Here is a 15150-nt window from a genome sequence, read left to right on the forward strand (position 1 = left end):
AAAGGATTTCTTCTGGACCTCTCTTCCAGGGAATCGGTTAAGTCTACACAAGATGATCTGAATCCATATAAACCTTGTCCTGCTTATGAAAAATCTAAGACTGAACAACACTTTCACATTTACAAAACAAATCATAATTGAATCACAGTTATGAAAACTACACTTCCATGTTCATATGTTCTGAAGTTTCAGATTAGACAGGATTGAATAGTCTCTCTACCCAGTGTATACCAGGCCAGAAATGAAATCTGTTACTAGAATTTGGGCACAGTAATATTTGTTTAAAAGCCAAAACACTGCCAACCCAACCCTCCCAAGGGATTATGGTGACAAAAACTCAGGCGCTTCTTGATGCTTAGTGTTAACAACCTTGTTGTTTTCAAGACTATTAAGAAACCACAGTCATACCCTGCCCTTGACTTACACCTTCATGTGAGTTTTCTGCTCCACTCATCTCTATCCCACATTTCCCTGACACCTTCTGTCCCAAGGTGTATTCCACTCATTTTGATTCAGCTGCAACTTATTTGGAAAACATGTAAGCTTCAATTATTTGCTATTTCTCTGTTTCATCTGTAAAGGATTTTTATTATTATCATGGTCACCTGAGTGGATCTCATAGCAGTTGATTAATCTGAGTAAATGTTCCCATTTGAAATCACTTCTACCATTGTGCAAAGCTGGATTCTGAGAAACTGTTACTTGCTTGGCATTAATACTTTAGGGACAGCAGCCATCTGAAGGAGAGACTGTGTAATAAACAAACACATGCCATATATTTGCCTAATTTCAAAATGATAGGAAAATATTTAGTTAGATGAAGATGTCTGGAAGGTTTTTCTGGGATGATAAAATAATTATTTGAAAATATATTTGCTACAGTTCCATCTTCAGGATCATTTAAATTTGAACTAATTGTCTTCAATATGGGAGCATTGCAGTTATACCAAATGCATGTACTAATGAAGTACCCAAAACCCCCTGTCAAGATAAAATCACCATTCAATTGGTAACTTCATGTTCAGTATCTTTTCTATGACTACTATCATTATAACCAGGAAAACAAAAAACAAAACAAACAACTACATACTCAGAAAAAAACCAGGGTAGTAGTAGTATAGTCACTAGAGCACAAGTTTGAAAGTAAAGGTTGGTATTAGCATTTCTTACAAAAATATGAACCTAGGAACTTTCTGGCAATTGCCTCATCTTCAGAAAGCTTCATCCAATGTTAAGTTTCTTATGCATGCTTACTTTTCACTATTTTTTGAAAGTGCACATTGAGGGTCACTCTTGATATACTGGGTCATAACCAGCTTGATTTAGAAAATACAGAGGTGATTTCATCTGTCCCTTAAATGTTCCAGATTCTTACATTTTTCTTAACTTCCATCAAAATCCATTTGTGTTAGCAAAGGTGCAAGTTCTAATGTAGGCAGGCAAACACAATTTTAAGTCCTGTAATGACTACTGCTATACTGGGAGGTTTTTAATCCAAATAGTGCTGGAAGTAGCATATACAATATCTTTACAAACTGCACTACTAACTTAGCTTACTGACATGTTGTAAGCCCCTTACAATCACTCCAGTAAACTCATGAGCTGCAGAGACTTTGCAGATGTACAAAACATGGAAAACATAAAGCTTTATCTGCACCTGGTGTATCAGATGAAGCAATCAGTTATTTGGGTAAGTGCATCTGTGCTGAACTGCTGCCACCCTGCACAGAAGCAAAGCACTTGTTTGCAAACTCTCAGTTCCTTCTATCTGCAAAGAGTACTATCTCCACTCTTTTTTTCTCCCTCCCAAATGTGATTCTGCCTCTTTGTACCTCTCTTAACTGCCACTGCTTTTGTATAAAACCATCAACCTCTGGAGGACTGTTCTTTGCAGAACACATGGTGTTTTATTTAGCCTAGTTTTAGATTTCTGTCTAAAGCTTGCAGATATCTATTGCATCTCTTTGCAAATAGTTTAACTGCCAAATGTCTCCCAATATCAACTTTTTGCTTCTTGAAGGCTAGCCTCAAGGTTTTGATCAATAATTTTCTAACAGTGTGTTTTACCTCTTCAAAAGTACCAATTAAATAAAAAAAAACCAAAACAACACAAAACCCACAATGGAAGCTGACAATAAACATGGGTTTGAAATTTAAAAAATGGAAAATAAGTTCATCTGTATACCTAACTAAACATAATGGTGCAGATGTAGCTTTTGAGTAAAAATCTGACTTCTGGAAGCTAAGACAATAGACTAGGCTAGTCCTTAGCTTGTGGAAAACCTGACTTGTCAGAGCAAATACAGGGTAATTCTTACCCTGAACATGCTCTGACAAGACAGGTTTTCCACAGCTAGGCAAACAGTCTGGCCTAGTTCATCCTTGGTAAAATGGGAAATACAACTATATCAACTTTAGCCCAGATCTAAATGTAACACTCTTCTATTTACACTGTTTCAATGTGCAAAACAGCAAATATGGGTCGAATTTATGTCTCAGGATGTGGTTTTATGAGATTTGGTCTTGGAGAACTAGGAATCTATACTACACAGTCTCCATGTCCCTGTATGCCATTCCATGCTATTAGTCTCCAAGATTCCACACACCTCAAATAATGTTGTTGGGGTTTTTTAATTTAATATCAATTTTATTTCTGTGTTAATATTTTCTCTAAACATAAAGTCCCTGAAGTGAGACTTCTGACTCTACTTATCCAAAATCCACATCCCCCATGGACTTTACCATGCATAATCTTTTGATAAAGATTTACATTTCCCTCTTTGCCCATGGAAGTAAAATTCTCATTTTCCAATCCTAAGTAGGTGTCGGGACTTCTACTCTGTTGCCTATATTGGTATAAAGAAAGACCTGCTATTGATGCAAGTCTGCTCCACAGCAGAGAATTAAGGATTCAGTGGACCAAAGAGGACAAAGAGTGGAAAGCAGAGGAACTTGTGAATATATTCCATCCTGGAATCTAACTGAAATAATGTGGAATTTCTTTCTTCATAATAATATATTTCATACTGAAAGAAATAAAAATGATTGTTTATAACACCTTTGACTGATTCTTTCCTCCTCTTGTATACTGATCTCAAAATCTTCCTGCCTTTTGCTGTGAATCCTGCAATACTATTGTCTTTTTCCTTCCAAAATCACTTCTCCGAAGAGAAACCTCTGAAGAGAGAACACTTTTTAAATGATATCTACAAAACAGAACAATCAAATGTAGCTATCTTGTTTTCATTCATTTCTAGAGTGAAAAATTACAATCCTGTTTTTTAATCTTTTTACATTTCTCTGTCTGTTCCACCATTTTGACCAAGAAAGAGAAAACAAAACAAGCCCAAAACCACAGAAAAACAAAATGAAACAAGATTAAGTCATAATTCATGGAAACTATAATGAGCTGCAAAATTAGGAATACTGTTTCATATTGATTTTCAGTTGGTTTGCCTAGACTGTTTATCACTGCAATGCCTTGAAATGCATAAAATCTTGGAGTCTAAATATGGGAACAGACAACAGTAAAAATTTTCCACAGCTAATACCCTTTCAGGAAGATATGGTAGCTTCTACAAGTCACTATTTCCAGTTCTTTTTATGGCATTGTGTCACAATTGTTCCTTGGTCATAATTTCTAAGTAATTAACTCCATCAGTGACATAAATATGTAAAATGATGGAAGTGTCAGCATTTTTGTCAATAGGGGGTCTATTTCTTACAAATACAAAACATGGGATTTGGACACAAAACCTACTTGAAAAACACACCAACTATTTCAGAGGTATACAGAACTATGGTATCAGTTGTTCTGCTTTTGAGCCCTGAGTGTTATGTTCTTCTGTCAAGATGAGACTCTTTATATTTGCATTTCAGTCATCCTATCACTCTAATTTTAATGGAATTATCACACATTGCCATGTTGAGTTTTTCCATATATATTTTCCTTATATTCCTTGACTTGTCCTACAACTGAACCAGTGGGACAGGATCATGCACTATGAGCAATACAGATGGAAAACCACAGAAACATTAATAGCAGAAAAAAGCAATGTGCAAAAAACCCAAGTATCGCTGCCTCTTGCTTGAAACACCCTAGATTAATTTGATGCTATTTGATTAATTAGATTCTAAATTGTAGACACCTATCAAAACACTCCTAGTGGTACATCATGACTACTGTGGAACAAATACAGCGCTGGACACCATCAAACCCAAATCTACTTTTAGCAGAGGACAGTTTTACTATAAATACTTACACTTTATATACTTACATCAAAAAATTTATGAATATTCTAATACTTCAACTGAGTATGATTTTTATATGTGAAATAATATAATAACATCTATAATACCTTATATATAATACTTAAGCAATATGAAATTAGTATTTCATATGCTTATTATATTTCTTTTATATACTACAGAACTGAATTAGGTACCTTGGTGATATGGCTAGGACTCATATCACCAAATGCAAACAGAGTACATGGTCATCTGATACTCCTTTACACTCAGTGCTGAGAAAGAGTTAGTTAGAATACTGCCATTTTCATCACAAGTACATATTAGAAATAAGTCAGTGAATTTCTTCCTAAAATTTCTTGTTTCTCTCCATTCACTGTAAATTGAACTTCAGATGAGTCCAGGTTACTCACATTGTGCATTTGGGAAGTTAGAACAGAGTATTAGCAACCCTGAGCAGGCAGTTGGTGGTGCTCTTCAAAGCATGCAATTTTACACTACCTGAAATAGCTTCTAATCCACCTGAAAAGATGTTTAAGATAATATACAATACTGCTTCTAAAATACTATGTAGAAGTTAAACCAGAAATTTTAATGGTTGACATTTCTGCAGCTGTTCTAAGCCATGTCTATTAGGAAAACAGTGGTAAAGTCACTGTTAGAGCAGTAGGAAGCTCAGCATTAGCACAAGAGCCAAAGCACTTCACCATTGTGCCTCATATAAATCAATCCATCAAATTGCTGCTAGTCAAATTGCTGGACAACAAATACTTTTGAAGTGTGATGAAGATACATAATTATGTATTGATGCAGATTTTCTTCTTTCCATTTTCATGATGTAAATTCTTTGAACTCACAAAAGTGACATTTTCCGTTTGTATTTTAGGCTCCTTAATAAAGCAATTTTGTACATTTCAATTTGAAAAATCACTTAGATTTCTGTACTTTAACACATTTTGGCCATGTGCAAAATAGAAGAACTTCAATAACATCAAATCTGTTCTATTGAGTGAAAAGCATTTTTATCTCTCAACCTGCCATGTCTATGCTTTGTGTGTTTGCATGTTTTCTACTTCATGAAAATTTCATCACCATCAGGTTTACAGTACATGCTGTACCAAATGCTGATCCCAAGATCCAGACTGGAATGTTGGATTAAAAATGAGAAAACCCTTCAGAGTTAGGAGAAAAAGGAACTTTTAACACCAGTTTCATCAACTTTACTGCTGAAAGGGTCTCTACAGTATTGTATTTCTCTCTGTTTTCAAAGAGCATTTTCTACTAGTGGTTGGCAGTTCTTTAAATACTTGGCATGCTGTACCATTTTATATTCTTTAGCTTTGGAAAAGCACAGCTGTTTAGACCAGCAATTTTCCTTATGCATAGTATTTCACTCTGTACATAGTGAATCACACTCCCATCACAAAACTAGCATAACACTCATAAGGTCAGATAAACTTTATCAGAAAGTTTGGTTGAATTCATGATCAACCTTCTTACTGTGTAGGTGTAGCTCATCATCAATTACTGCACAGAACCCCTCCATATACAGACAGTGAAAAAATCTCACGGAAATCCAACTTTCTGCCAGTTTACCAAATTCAGGAGTCAGAGAGAAGAAAAGTTCACACTTGGTCAGCTAAATATTGAGCTTGTTCTCTGATGTCATTGATGCAACAGAGTTGCTACCCTGACCTTAAAGCACATATCAACACTAGACAAATTCTATACAATCATTTGATCAAGTTTGTAACACATTCTCAGGTATTTAAACAAACCAAGAGTCAGTTTCTGACTGATCTGCTGTAATATCATGTATTCATGTTGTTCTCAAACTCTTCGGGTTTGGGTTACTGCTTTCCTTACATATCAATAATATAAACAAAGTGCATACATAAATACAGAACAAAAATAAGAAGTGAGAGTTTATGATAGGAAAAACAGCATTCAAATTGTTTTTCAGGACTTAGGTAATTTAAACTTTTCATTAGTAAAACCACTGCAAAGGAGACACTTCCAGCAAGAAGGCAAAAATGCAGACGAACAAGAAATCCTGTGTTAGCAACAGTGTAACTCCAGAATCCCAACTCTTAACACTGGGTTCCTGTTCACGGACAAACATTTTACCTTGGTGTTCCACAAGCATTTTGATCATAGCTGCCCTGCATGGTTTTGCATGAAGGAATCTTTATAAGACATCACTAATGACTGTTTGGCAATTTAGTCCAAGAAAAGTAAAAGTTGATATCGTGATCTTCATTCTCCTCATGCCCTGTTAGAAATATTCTCCTCTATGTTTGTAATCATGAATGAGATATATTGGTAGCACTTAAATGATGCCTGATCACCAGCGGCAAATTACTTTTCAAATACAGTAATTCTACATATTTGAAAGCATTTTGAATATTATTTCTGAAATTTTTTGATTTCTATCTCCAAAATGCTCATCACTCTCCGCTCACTGACAGGAACAGCAGTACCCCATCAGCACATATAAATATAAATATAAGAATATAAATAGCAGTACCTTTCATTTTTTTCATTATACTCAAAGGAGATCTTTAAAGCATTTTTTAAAAGCCTCGTAATTTCTTTGTACATTAAGTGAATCTACAGACTAGTGGTTATTTGTAAGGGTCCAACAGAAAACCTCTCAATGCAAATAAATGTTTCCTAGGAAAAAACAACCCAGTATCTTTGTCTCTTTTCTCCTCCTCACTTGCAGTAGTAACTTTTTAAAATATCTGCTATACTAGAGGTTCCCAAAGAAAGGACTTGTATTTTTGTTTAACCTACTTCAAGATTTTGACTTAAGAAAAATACATTTATTGTATTAGCACCAACCTTTTCTTCATATATATAGCCACATATGGGGAACCAAGAACCCAAAAGACAGAAAATACCTACAAAATCATATATATTTTAGAATTTAGTGCCAAGAAACGTTTTAAGTAATCTTTGTGATCCTCACACAACTCTGACCCCTTGTTAAGTTGTATGTGTATGTAGTAGTTACATTCAAATGTATGATTAATTCATAATTAGTATATACAGTTTTAAATGATGGTTCAGTCTGAGTATTTTAAATAATCTGTTTTTATTTCAAAAAAATTAGATATGGGAAAAAAAAGAGTTTTCTGGATAATATAGCAGTCCATTTTATTCAAATGGAAGTACTTAACCAATAAAGTATTATCCTCACACCAGGGAAGGTAAAATAAATGGTGTCTGAATAGAACAATTTCTGTGAAAAAAAAAATTACAAAAAATACATAGGCTGTTTGATTTCAAACAGCAAATGCATCTCAGATTACAGAAATAATTAAAATAGAAAATAGACATTTTCCAACAAATGTAATGTCACTGTATTAAGTACTTTTTTATCTATGCACAAAACCTTGTAACATACAAAAAACTATCACAAGACAGAGAAAATCCATGAAATACCCAGCTATTTCCAAACATGTTCTAATTTCTCATGAAGATCAGTACTGTATGGAAATGATATGAAAAGTAGAGTTTTGACCAGGAATTTTTACTCACAAAATGTAACATCTTATTTGCATGAATTATTATTAAAATACATGTCTGTAGTAACACTAAAAATTTAAAAAGGTAAATACTGCCTTTACACTCTGAGAAGTGATGGGCAGGGAGACATTTCATGGAAGAAATATGTCTCAAATTTATGCAGTTGCCAGTGTGAATTTTAAACAGTATTTTCTATTGCATTTAAATTTCTCCTGTTTCTTCCTACACAGGAGCAATTTCCCACCATTATTTCTGATATGAAATTTTTTAAAAAGTACTTAAAGTTCATATAAAATCAAGTATCTGTCAATAAATGGGATTGTTTCCGTACTGGTAATTCTATAGTGTACTGTAATGAAAGTAAGTAAGAAGTCCATTGGTCCATCTCTAAGGAACCCCCTGTAGTCTTGCACTTTCTACACAAAAACAAGTTTAACAGTATTTGGTTATTTTGCCAATGCCCACAGTGCTCGTGCCTGACATTCCTTCCTATCAGGTTAAATAACCTGTATCTTTTCTGATTACAGTCAGGTTTCTGATGTAGTTGTACATTCTTTGAAAATCCTTACTAAAAAACTCGAACACACTTCCCCACCAGACTCTCAATCTGTAGAATCATTTAAAAATTAAAATTATGAAGTTGCTATTTAAAACATAAGAGTTTTGTTTATGTAATGGCATTGACCTCTCATTTGTCTCCATATACTTCTGTATTCTCAACTTGGTAAGACTCTGCAAATACAGACTTTGAATAATCTGTGAAAAAACTTCAAGATGTTCCTTGTATCAAGTTATATTCCTTCTTAACATTTCTCATTAAAATACTTCTGCTGAACAGTAATAAGTTTTTGAGCAGGTTCACCTACTGCAAAAAGAACTGGGTACTAAATAAAAAAGAGATGACATCTAAAACTGACAGAATCAAATTCAAAGAAAAAATTACAATATTATTATATAGGTAAAAAGCAAAAATAAAATTTATTTTAAAATACAGCACTCATAAATTACACTACACTCGGCATTAAAACTTCATCTCACTGACTTTTTTTAAAAAAATATTTGGCTGATTTAGCAAAACATAACAAAAAAATGTGAAGCCAAACCAAGAGATCAGCTAGGAGTCAGAGAAACTGAAATGTGTTCCTGAAAGTAACTTAAGAGCTTTGCAACCTAACACAAATGTTTCTAGTAGTTTTCTCATGAAACCCATTAAATGTGTTAGAGAAAACGTGGCACTGGCTCAAAAATTTACCTAGCCCACCAAGTCCACTTTGCAAATACTTAATGTAAAATAAAGGAAGAACATGAGCATATGCTTAAAGTAGAAAGTAACAGCACTGTGAAACAAAAAATCTAATTATATTATTTTACTAAGCATTTACTTTTCCAATATTCCCCTTTTTTATTTGGAGAGAGATAAAGTCTATAAAGCTGAAAAAACTATGTATCACAACAAGAAAATACATGATGCATTTATTTTTATTTTAAGGAATCTTATCCATTTGAACAATGGTTTTGTTAAATATACGGGAGAAATTTGAATATCCTAGTTCTAACAGGATCAGATAAAAAATCAAAAAAGGAGACAAAGCCTAAAAAGTAGAAGGATTTGTTTTACTGCTTTATCTGTTGAACTATATAAAATTATCTGCTCTTTTATTCATATTTAAAATTTCAGTGGACAAGGCATATAATATAATCCAAAAAGAAAAAATAAACATAGGTATTACTACTGTTTCAGTAAACTTCCAGCCTGACTTTGCAATTTAACAACTATTTGGAACAAGTCAAATGCATTTATTGTTATTATGACTTGAAAGAGTTCAGTGAAATTTTAAATACTTCCGTAACTCCCAGGAAGCCAAAACTCTGCAACTTGAAAGCAAGAAAAATTTCATGACTTCAAAAAGTGAACAAAGCCAAAATAAATTCTTCTCTGCCTAGCATTAGTTCTTACCCACAATATTTTCCTTTGAACACCATTTATACTTTATAAAACAGGTTGTATAATACACCAAAATTTTATTTAATTCTTCCTACCTGGAAAGATTAACTGATAAACAGTAAATAATAAATAGAAAAAAAGTAAAGTAAAACAAATAATACTAGAAAAATCTATTGAGGAAGAACTTTTTCAATATTCACTGTAATATTTAAACAGAGTTGACAAAATAAAAAAAAAAAATTACTACAGGGATAATATTTATAAAGTTGAGCAATAAATAAGCAGTATGTCCTAGCAGTGTCTAGAAGACATATTTCAGATAATTAGGAACAATGGCATCATATAGTACCTTCCATTGCCCTTTTAAAGAAGACTTTACAACTTCCACAGGTAAGTACTCCATAGTGGCAACCTGAAGCCTCATCACCACAGATGAGACAAATCTTCTGGGGTAGCGATTCAAAACTGAACTGAGAACTTTGGCTGGTTTCTGTATCTGGCCTTGAAAACAAAAAGAATTAAAAGAAATTAAAGATCTAGCTTTGCACAGTTAACTACTTACCTGAATTAATGAGTTTTATATCAAAAACTTCATTTTAAAATTCATAATCAAGATACAGAAGGACAGGAAAAAACTAACGTATGATTGCCTTTCTGCTTAATGGTTTGTCTCTTCTATGGTACTACAAGAAAGGAGTGCAAAAAAGCATAAAGTTATATTTTAATCCATTTAGCGAAAAAAGGTACCATCTAGACATTCTGTTAAAATGTTCACCTTCCTCAGATCAACAACTCTTGTGAGTGAAGTCATAGCGATGACGTTTTACTCTTGCACAGAGATAGAATCAGATAGAGATGGCCATTGAGTTTCAAAGGCCTCTTTCATATGGGAAATATGAAATGTCATTTCAGCTTAAAAAATCTTTACTAATCAGTTTATCACCCCCCCCATTCATCTGCCGTGTTCTCAGCAGTAACTAAGTCTGATGGGGATATCAATGATATTTCCAATTCGTCTCCAAGAAAAGGCAGACTAATCTAGGTAACAATTGTATTTACTAAGAGAAAGAATTTCCATTGAAACTATACCATTGTATGCACTTTTTTTGTATCTATTTCTAGGTAATGCACATCTCGGCATCATAGTACTCCATTTCATTCTAGAAAATCAATATACAAGTGTTTCAGTTTCAGTTTTCTTTTTTTTGTGCTTTTTGAGGTTTGGAAATTTTTGGAAAATATTTAGGTATTGATGAATACGGTATCGCTGCCGGTGGGAGCAACCTAGAGAACCTGCACGCCCTCTCTGGAGCCGGGCACCGGCTCGGACATCGGGTGGCCTGAAGTCCCGCAGCGATAACAAACCATTATCTCCTGGAACGTCATCGTGCCCAAAGCCGCGAGGTGCCAGCTGCCGAGCTGACACTGCTGGTCTCACACCGCCCCGGGACACCGCGGCGTGGTCAGGCAGCGCAGGCAATGGGAACGGGGCTGCAGGCACTGCCTTAAAGCCCAAAAACGCCCTCGCCGAGAGAAACGTCGCCCGTCCTTTCCTCGGCATCCCCTTACCATTCTCCCGAGGCGCCCGCCGCGCGGCACGGCCGCCCCTCGGGCAGAGGAGGTGCGGAGCTGTCCGGCCCGCAGCGCGACCCCCCGGTCCCGTCCCTCAGCGAGCCCCCCGCCGACCCCGCCTTACCGCGCGTAGCCGAGGTAGGGCGGGCACAGCTGGGGCAGGCCCTCCTTGAGCACGGCGGCCGGGAAGCCCAGCGGCTGGTGCCCGTTGAGCCCCAGGCCCGGGTAGAGCCCCGGCGGCGCGGCCGAGGTGGAGGGCAGGCTGTCGGGCGGCGCCGCCGCCGGCCCGTAGGCGCTGGCCAGGAGGGTGGGCTCCGCTTTGTAGAGGACGCACTCCAGCGAGGGCTCCTGCCCGGCCCGCGGAGCCTGCGGGTAGTCGTGGCAGCCCGGCGCGGGGGTGGCCCTGCCGCCCCCCGGGTAGCGGGCGGCGAGGCCGAGACCCTCCTCCTTGATCTTCAGAACGGGCTGGACGTCGCCGTAGGCGAAGGGCCCGTCCTTGGCGTCGGGCGGCGGGAAGCCGTAGGCCGGCAGGTCCGGGGCGGGGGGCGAGCAGCGCGGCACCGCGCCGCCCTCGTACTCCGGCCCGTCCAGCAGCTGCCGCGTGCGCGAGGCCAGGAAGGCCGAGTTGAGCGGCAGCAGCGGCACGTGCAGGTATTCCTGCCCCGGGTCCCCCGCCCGGGACCCGCCGGGCAGCGCCCCGACACCGGGGGCATCGCCCTTGGGCACCGCGGCGGGACCTTCCGCGCCGCTCCCCGGCCCCGCCGGCCGCGGCTTAGAGACGGGGACCAGGGCATCGCCGGGCGGCCAGAGCGCGGCGGGACGCGCCGGGGGCTGCGAGAGGCCCGGCGCTCCCGGGGCGGCTTCGCCCGCCTTCTGCGAGGGGCTGCTGCTCATCGGGCCGTCGGGCGCTTCCGCCGCCTCGAAGAAGGACCAGGGCGCCGCGGCCACGGCGGAGCTGGCATGAGCCGCGGGCGCCAGGAAGGTGTGCAGGACGGTGTCCAGGGAGTCCTTGACCGAGAGGGATCCGCTCCCTGGTTGGTAGGAGAGGGAGTCCCGGCCGTCCTCCTGTCCCAGATGCTGCTGCTGCGGCTCTTCCTCCTCCTCCCCTTCCTCCTCCTCCTCCTCCTCTTCGTCCTCCTCCTCGTCGCTGCTCTTGGGGTAAAGCAGCCCGTCCAGGGAGATGTCGATGGACTCCGCTTCCTCGCGGAAGGGATCTCGGCCGGGCTGACCCTGCAGCAGGACCGCCCCGTCTGTGGCAGGCGGAGGTGCTCTGGGCTCTTTGGCTTTCACCTCGGTCATGCTGGCTTGGGGCAGCGATGGACGCCGGCGAGTCTGCGGCCCGGGGGGCGGTCGGGCAGCAGCAGAGTGCGGGCAGCCGGGCAGCTCTTTACATCCTGGACGTGCCCGCTGCGGCGGTGGCGCGGGTCCTGCTCACATGGTGCTGCTCTCGGGGGGACGGCTCAGCCCTGGCCCCCGCCGCCGGGACGGGGATGACTCGGAGCCGGGGGCGGTGCAGCCTGGAGGCGAAAACGATGGGAGCGTGTGCGGGAGGCGGGCAGGAAAGCAGGGTGCCTGCCAGGCTCCGGCGGCGGCGGACAGGCTGACTCGGCGCTCCGCTCGTCCCCCGACTGCTTCCCACCGCCCGGGCGGACCGGCCGCCGGCTCCACGCCCCCGTCCCTCCCTCCCCGCCCCTCCTCGCCTCCAGCCCCGTCCCTTAGCGAGGGTCTGTGCTGCGGGGCGCGGGCTCGCCCCTCCCGGTCCCACCGCTCCGCGCTGCCTCTGGGAACCGCGGCTCCTCCAGCGGCACTTCCATCGGCTCCTCCTCCGCTCCTCCTGTCCCCCTCCCATCGTTCGCCGTGCCCGCATCCCTTTCCCATCGCGTCCGCCGCCCTGAGCCTTCGGTCAGCGCTTTTTTGCTTCTCCTGATCGTCTCCCTGTCTTCTCATCCCTTTCCCCCACCTCTTGTGCCTGTGCTCCGTCCTCTCTCTTTACCATTCCAAGAAGTGCAGCTTTGGACCGAGCAGAGGGCACAAGCCAAGGTTGGGTCGCTGCTTTGGAGAGCAGAGAGCAAGACAAGGTTTACTTATTTGCAGTGACGGCTCCCTTTTGTCTGGTTTTCACTGTCGCATTCAGACGTTCAATGTAGTTTTTCGTGATTAAGCTCTGTTCCAAAATCCGTCCTGACACGAGATCCATTTTCCAGTAGCAAGGAAACCAAGGCATTGTAAAGCTCTTCACAGGACCTCAAAGCATCCTCTACACCAAGAAGCACAATTTCTTTTCTGCAAAAGATCTGGAAAGGGGGTCATTCATTACTTCTAAATTTTAATTACTTTGTCAGGAAAATGAGAGGACATTTAAAAAGGACTGGCTGGCCAGCCTGATACAGCAGGTTGCAATTCAGCCCAGGTTAGTTCTGACCAAGAAGCTGTCACCAGCTAATTGCTGGCATTTTGTGTAAAATGCTGGCTTTGTGGCAGAACCCATTCAGCTCAATATGACAGCTACTAACGGGAGGAAAAAAAAAACAAACAAAAAACAACACAAGCATTAGTATAATTTTCATTATATAGAAATCTCAGGAAAGAAACTTGTGTTGAAAGATACAAAGAGTAAATTGGCATAGGAGTAATTGTCCTGACTTTAAGTAGAATCAGTGTATTATTTGATACATAGAGAAAAGTGTGCTGTTAAATGCTTGGTCATGCCCTGTAGCTGTAACATGCTTCTCTGAAAGAAAACATCCTTTTTTTCCCAAAACACCTGTGATCACCACTAAATAGTTGCTTTTGTTATTTTACTTTCAAAACATTGTCAGACTGAAAAGAACAGCTTGTCAGGGAGAGGAACATAACTGTTGGAAATTATTTCAGTGTTCTGAAATCATGTAAGGCAAGTTTATAGAAGAAATGGCATCACATAAACCTTATTAAATGTGGTGTGTGCTTTCTACATTGTTCTTGTCAAAATACTACTGGCTTATAGACTGCTTTGGGATTCTACTCTTTATTCCTTGAAGAATAAATACAAGAAAATCTTTATTTTTTTTCGGTATTCAAAAGAATTGTGGTAATGTGATAGTAACTGGCATTTTAAAACCCAGATGTTATTTGGGCGACTCTATACACATTTAGGAGGTTCAATAGAATGAACAGAACTTCCAAGTACACTTGTTGAATATAGGAATAGTTCTTGAACAGCAGTGTTTCACTCTTTTGATGTTGCATGGGAAAGAACTGTTTGGCCAGGAAGTACCAGGAGCTGAAGATGTTTTCACAAAACCTATCAGTGGAACCAACGTTAAAAGAATTATTTAAGAGGCGCTATCCAGTTCTGACATGACATTAAAACAAATAATTTGAAGTGCTTCAATGACTACCAAGTTTCTGTTTTTCATGCTACAAAATTTCTCCCTTCTCCCAAACCTGCCTTTTCTCGGAGAAGAGAGAAGTTCCTCTCCACCACTGTTCATCTCCATGCTCGTTTTGGTTTTCCCCTGTTGTTTGCATGCTTAGTCAGCTGGTTGTCGTTGAAAGCAAGGCAGTGGCTTGCTCATTTCCACTTCCCCATATGCACATAGCATTTGCAGCCTGCGTCTTTAGAAAATGTGCTTCAAGGATATGTTTCCTTACAGTAACTTTCCTCCTTCCTACTGCTTCTGGATTAGGAGAGGTGAAGAGCCACAGATGGCCTGAACAGAGGGTCCTGAAAGGAAAGCAGCACCAAGTAGCTTCCATTCACTGCTGCTCATGACTTGTCTGTTAAAACTCTACATTAACAAGGCCATGTGACTGTAAACAACTACATATTTACCAGAATTATAAATGTTTACTACTTATTTTTCTAAATAGCA

General features: G+C 40.2%; 1 protein-coding gene across 1 annotated transcript in view; it reads right to left on the reverse strand.

The window, feature by feature from the left end:
* PGR (progesterone receptor) overlaps positions 1 to 12917 on the reverse strand; it is a 33847-nt gene extending 20930 nt beyond the window's left edge. Inside the window, exons 1-2 of the mRNA XM_048295517.1 lie at positions 11421 to 12917; positions 10074 to 10225 (exon numbers count right to left, since the gene is read on the reverse strand). Coding sequence (XP_048151474.1) covers positions 10074 to 10225; positions 11421 to 12595 — 1327 coding nt within the window. The 5' untranslated portion in view covers positions 12596 to 12917. The remainder of the gene's footprint in view (positions 1 to 10073; positions 10226 to 11420) is intronic.
* Between the last annotated feature and the right edge of the window lie 2233 nt (positions 12918 to 15150).

The sequence above is a fragment of the Corvus hawaiiensis genome, chromosome 2 (assembly GCF_020740725.1).
Source record: "Corvus hawaiiensis isolate bCorHaw1 chromosome 2, bCorHaw1.pri.cur, whole genome shotgun sequence".
Lineage (NCBI taxonomy): Eukaryota > Metazoa > Chordata > Aves > Passeriformes > Corvidae > Corvus > Corvus hawaiiensis.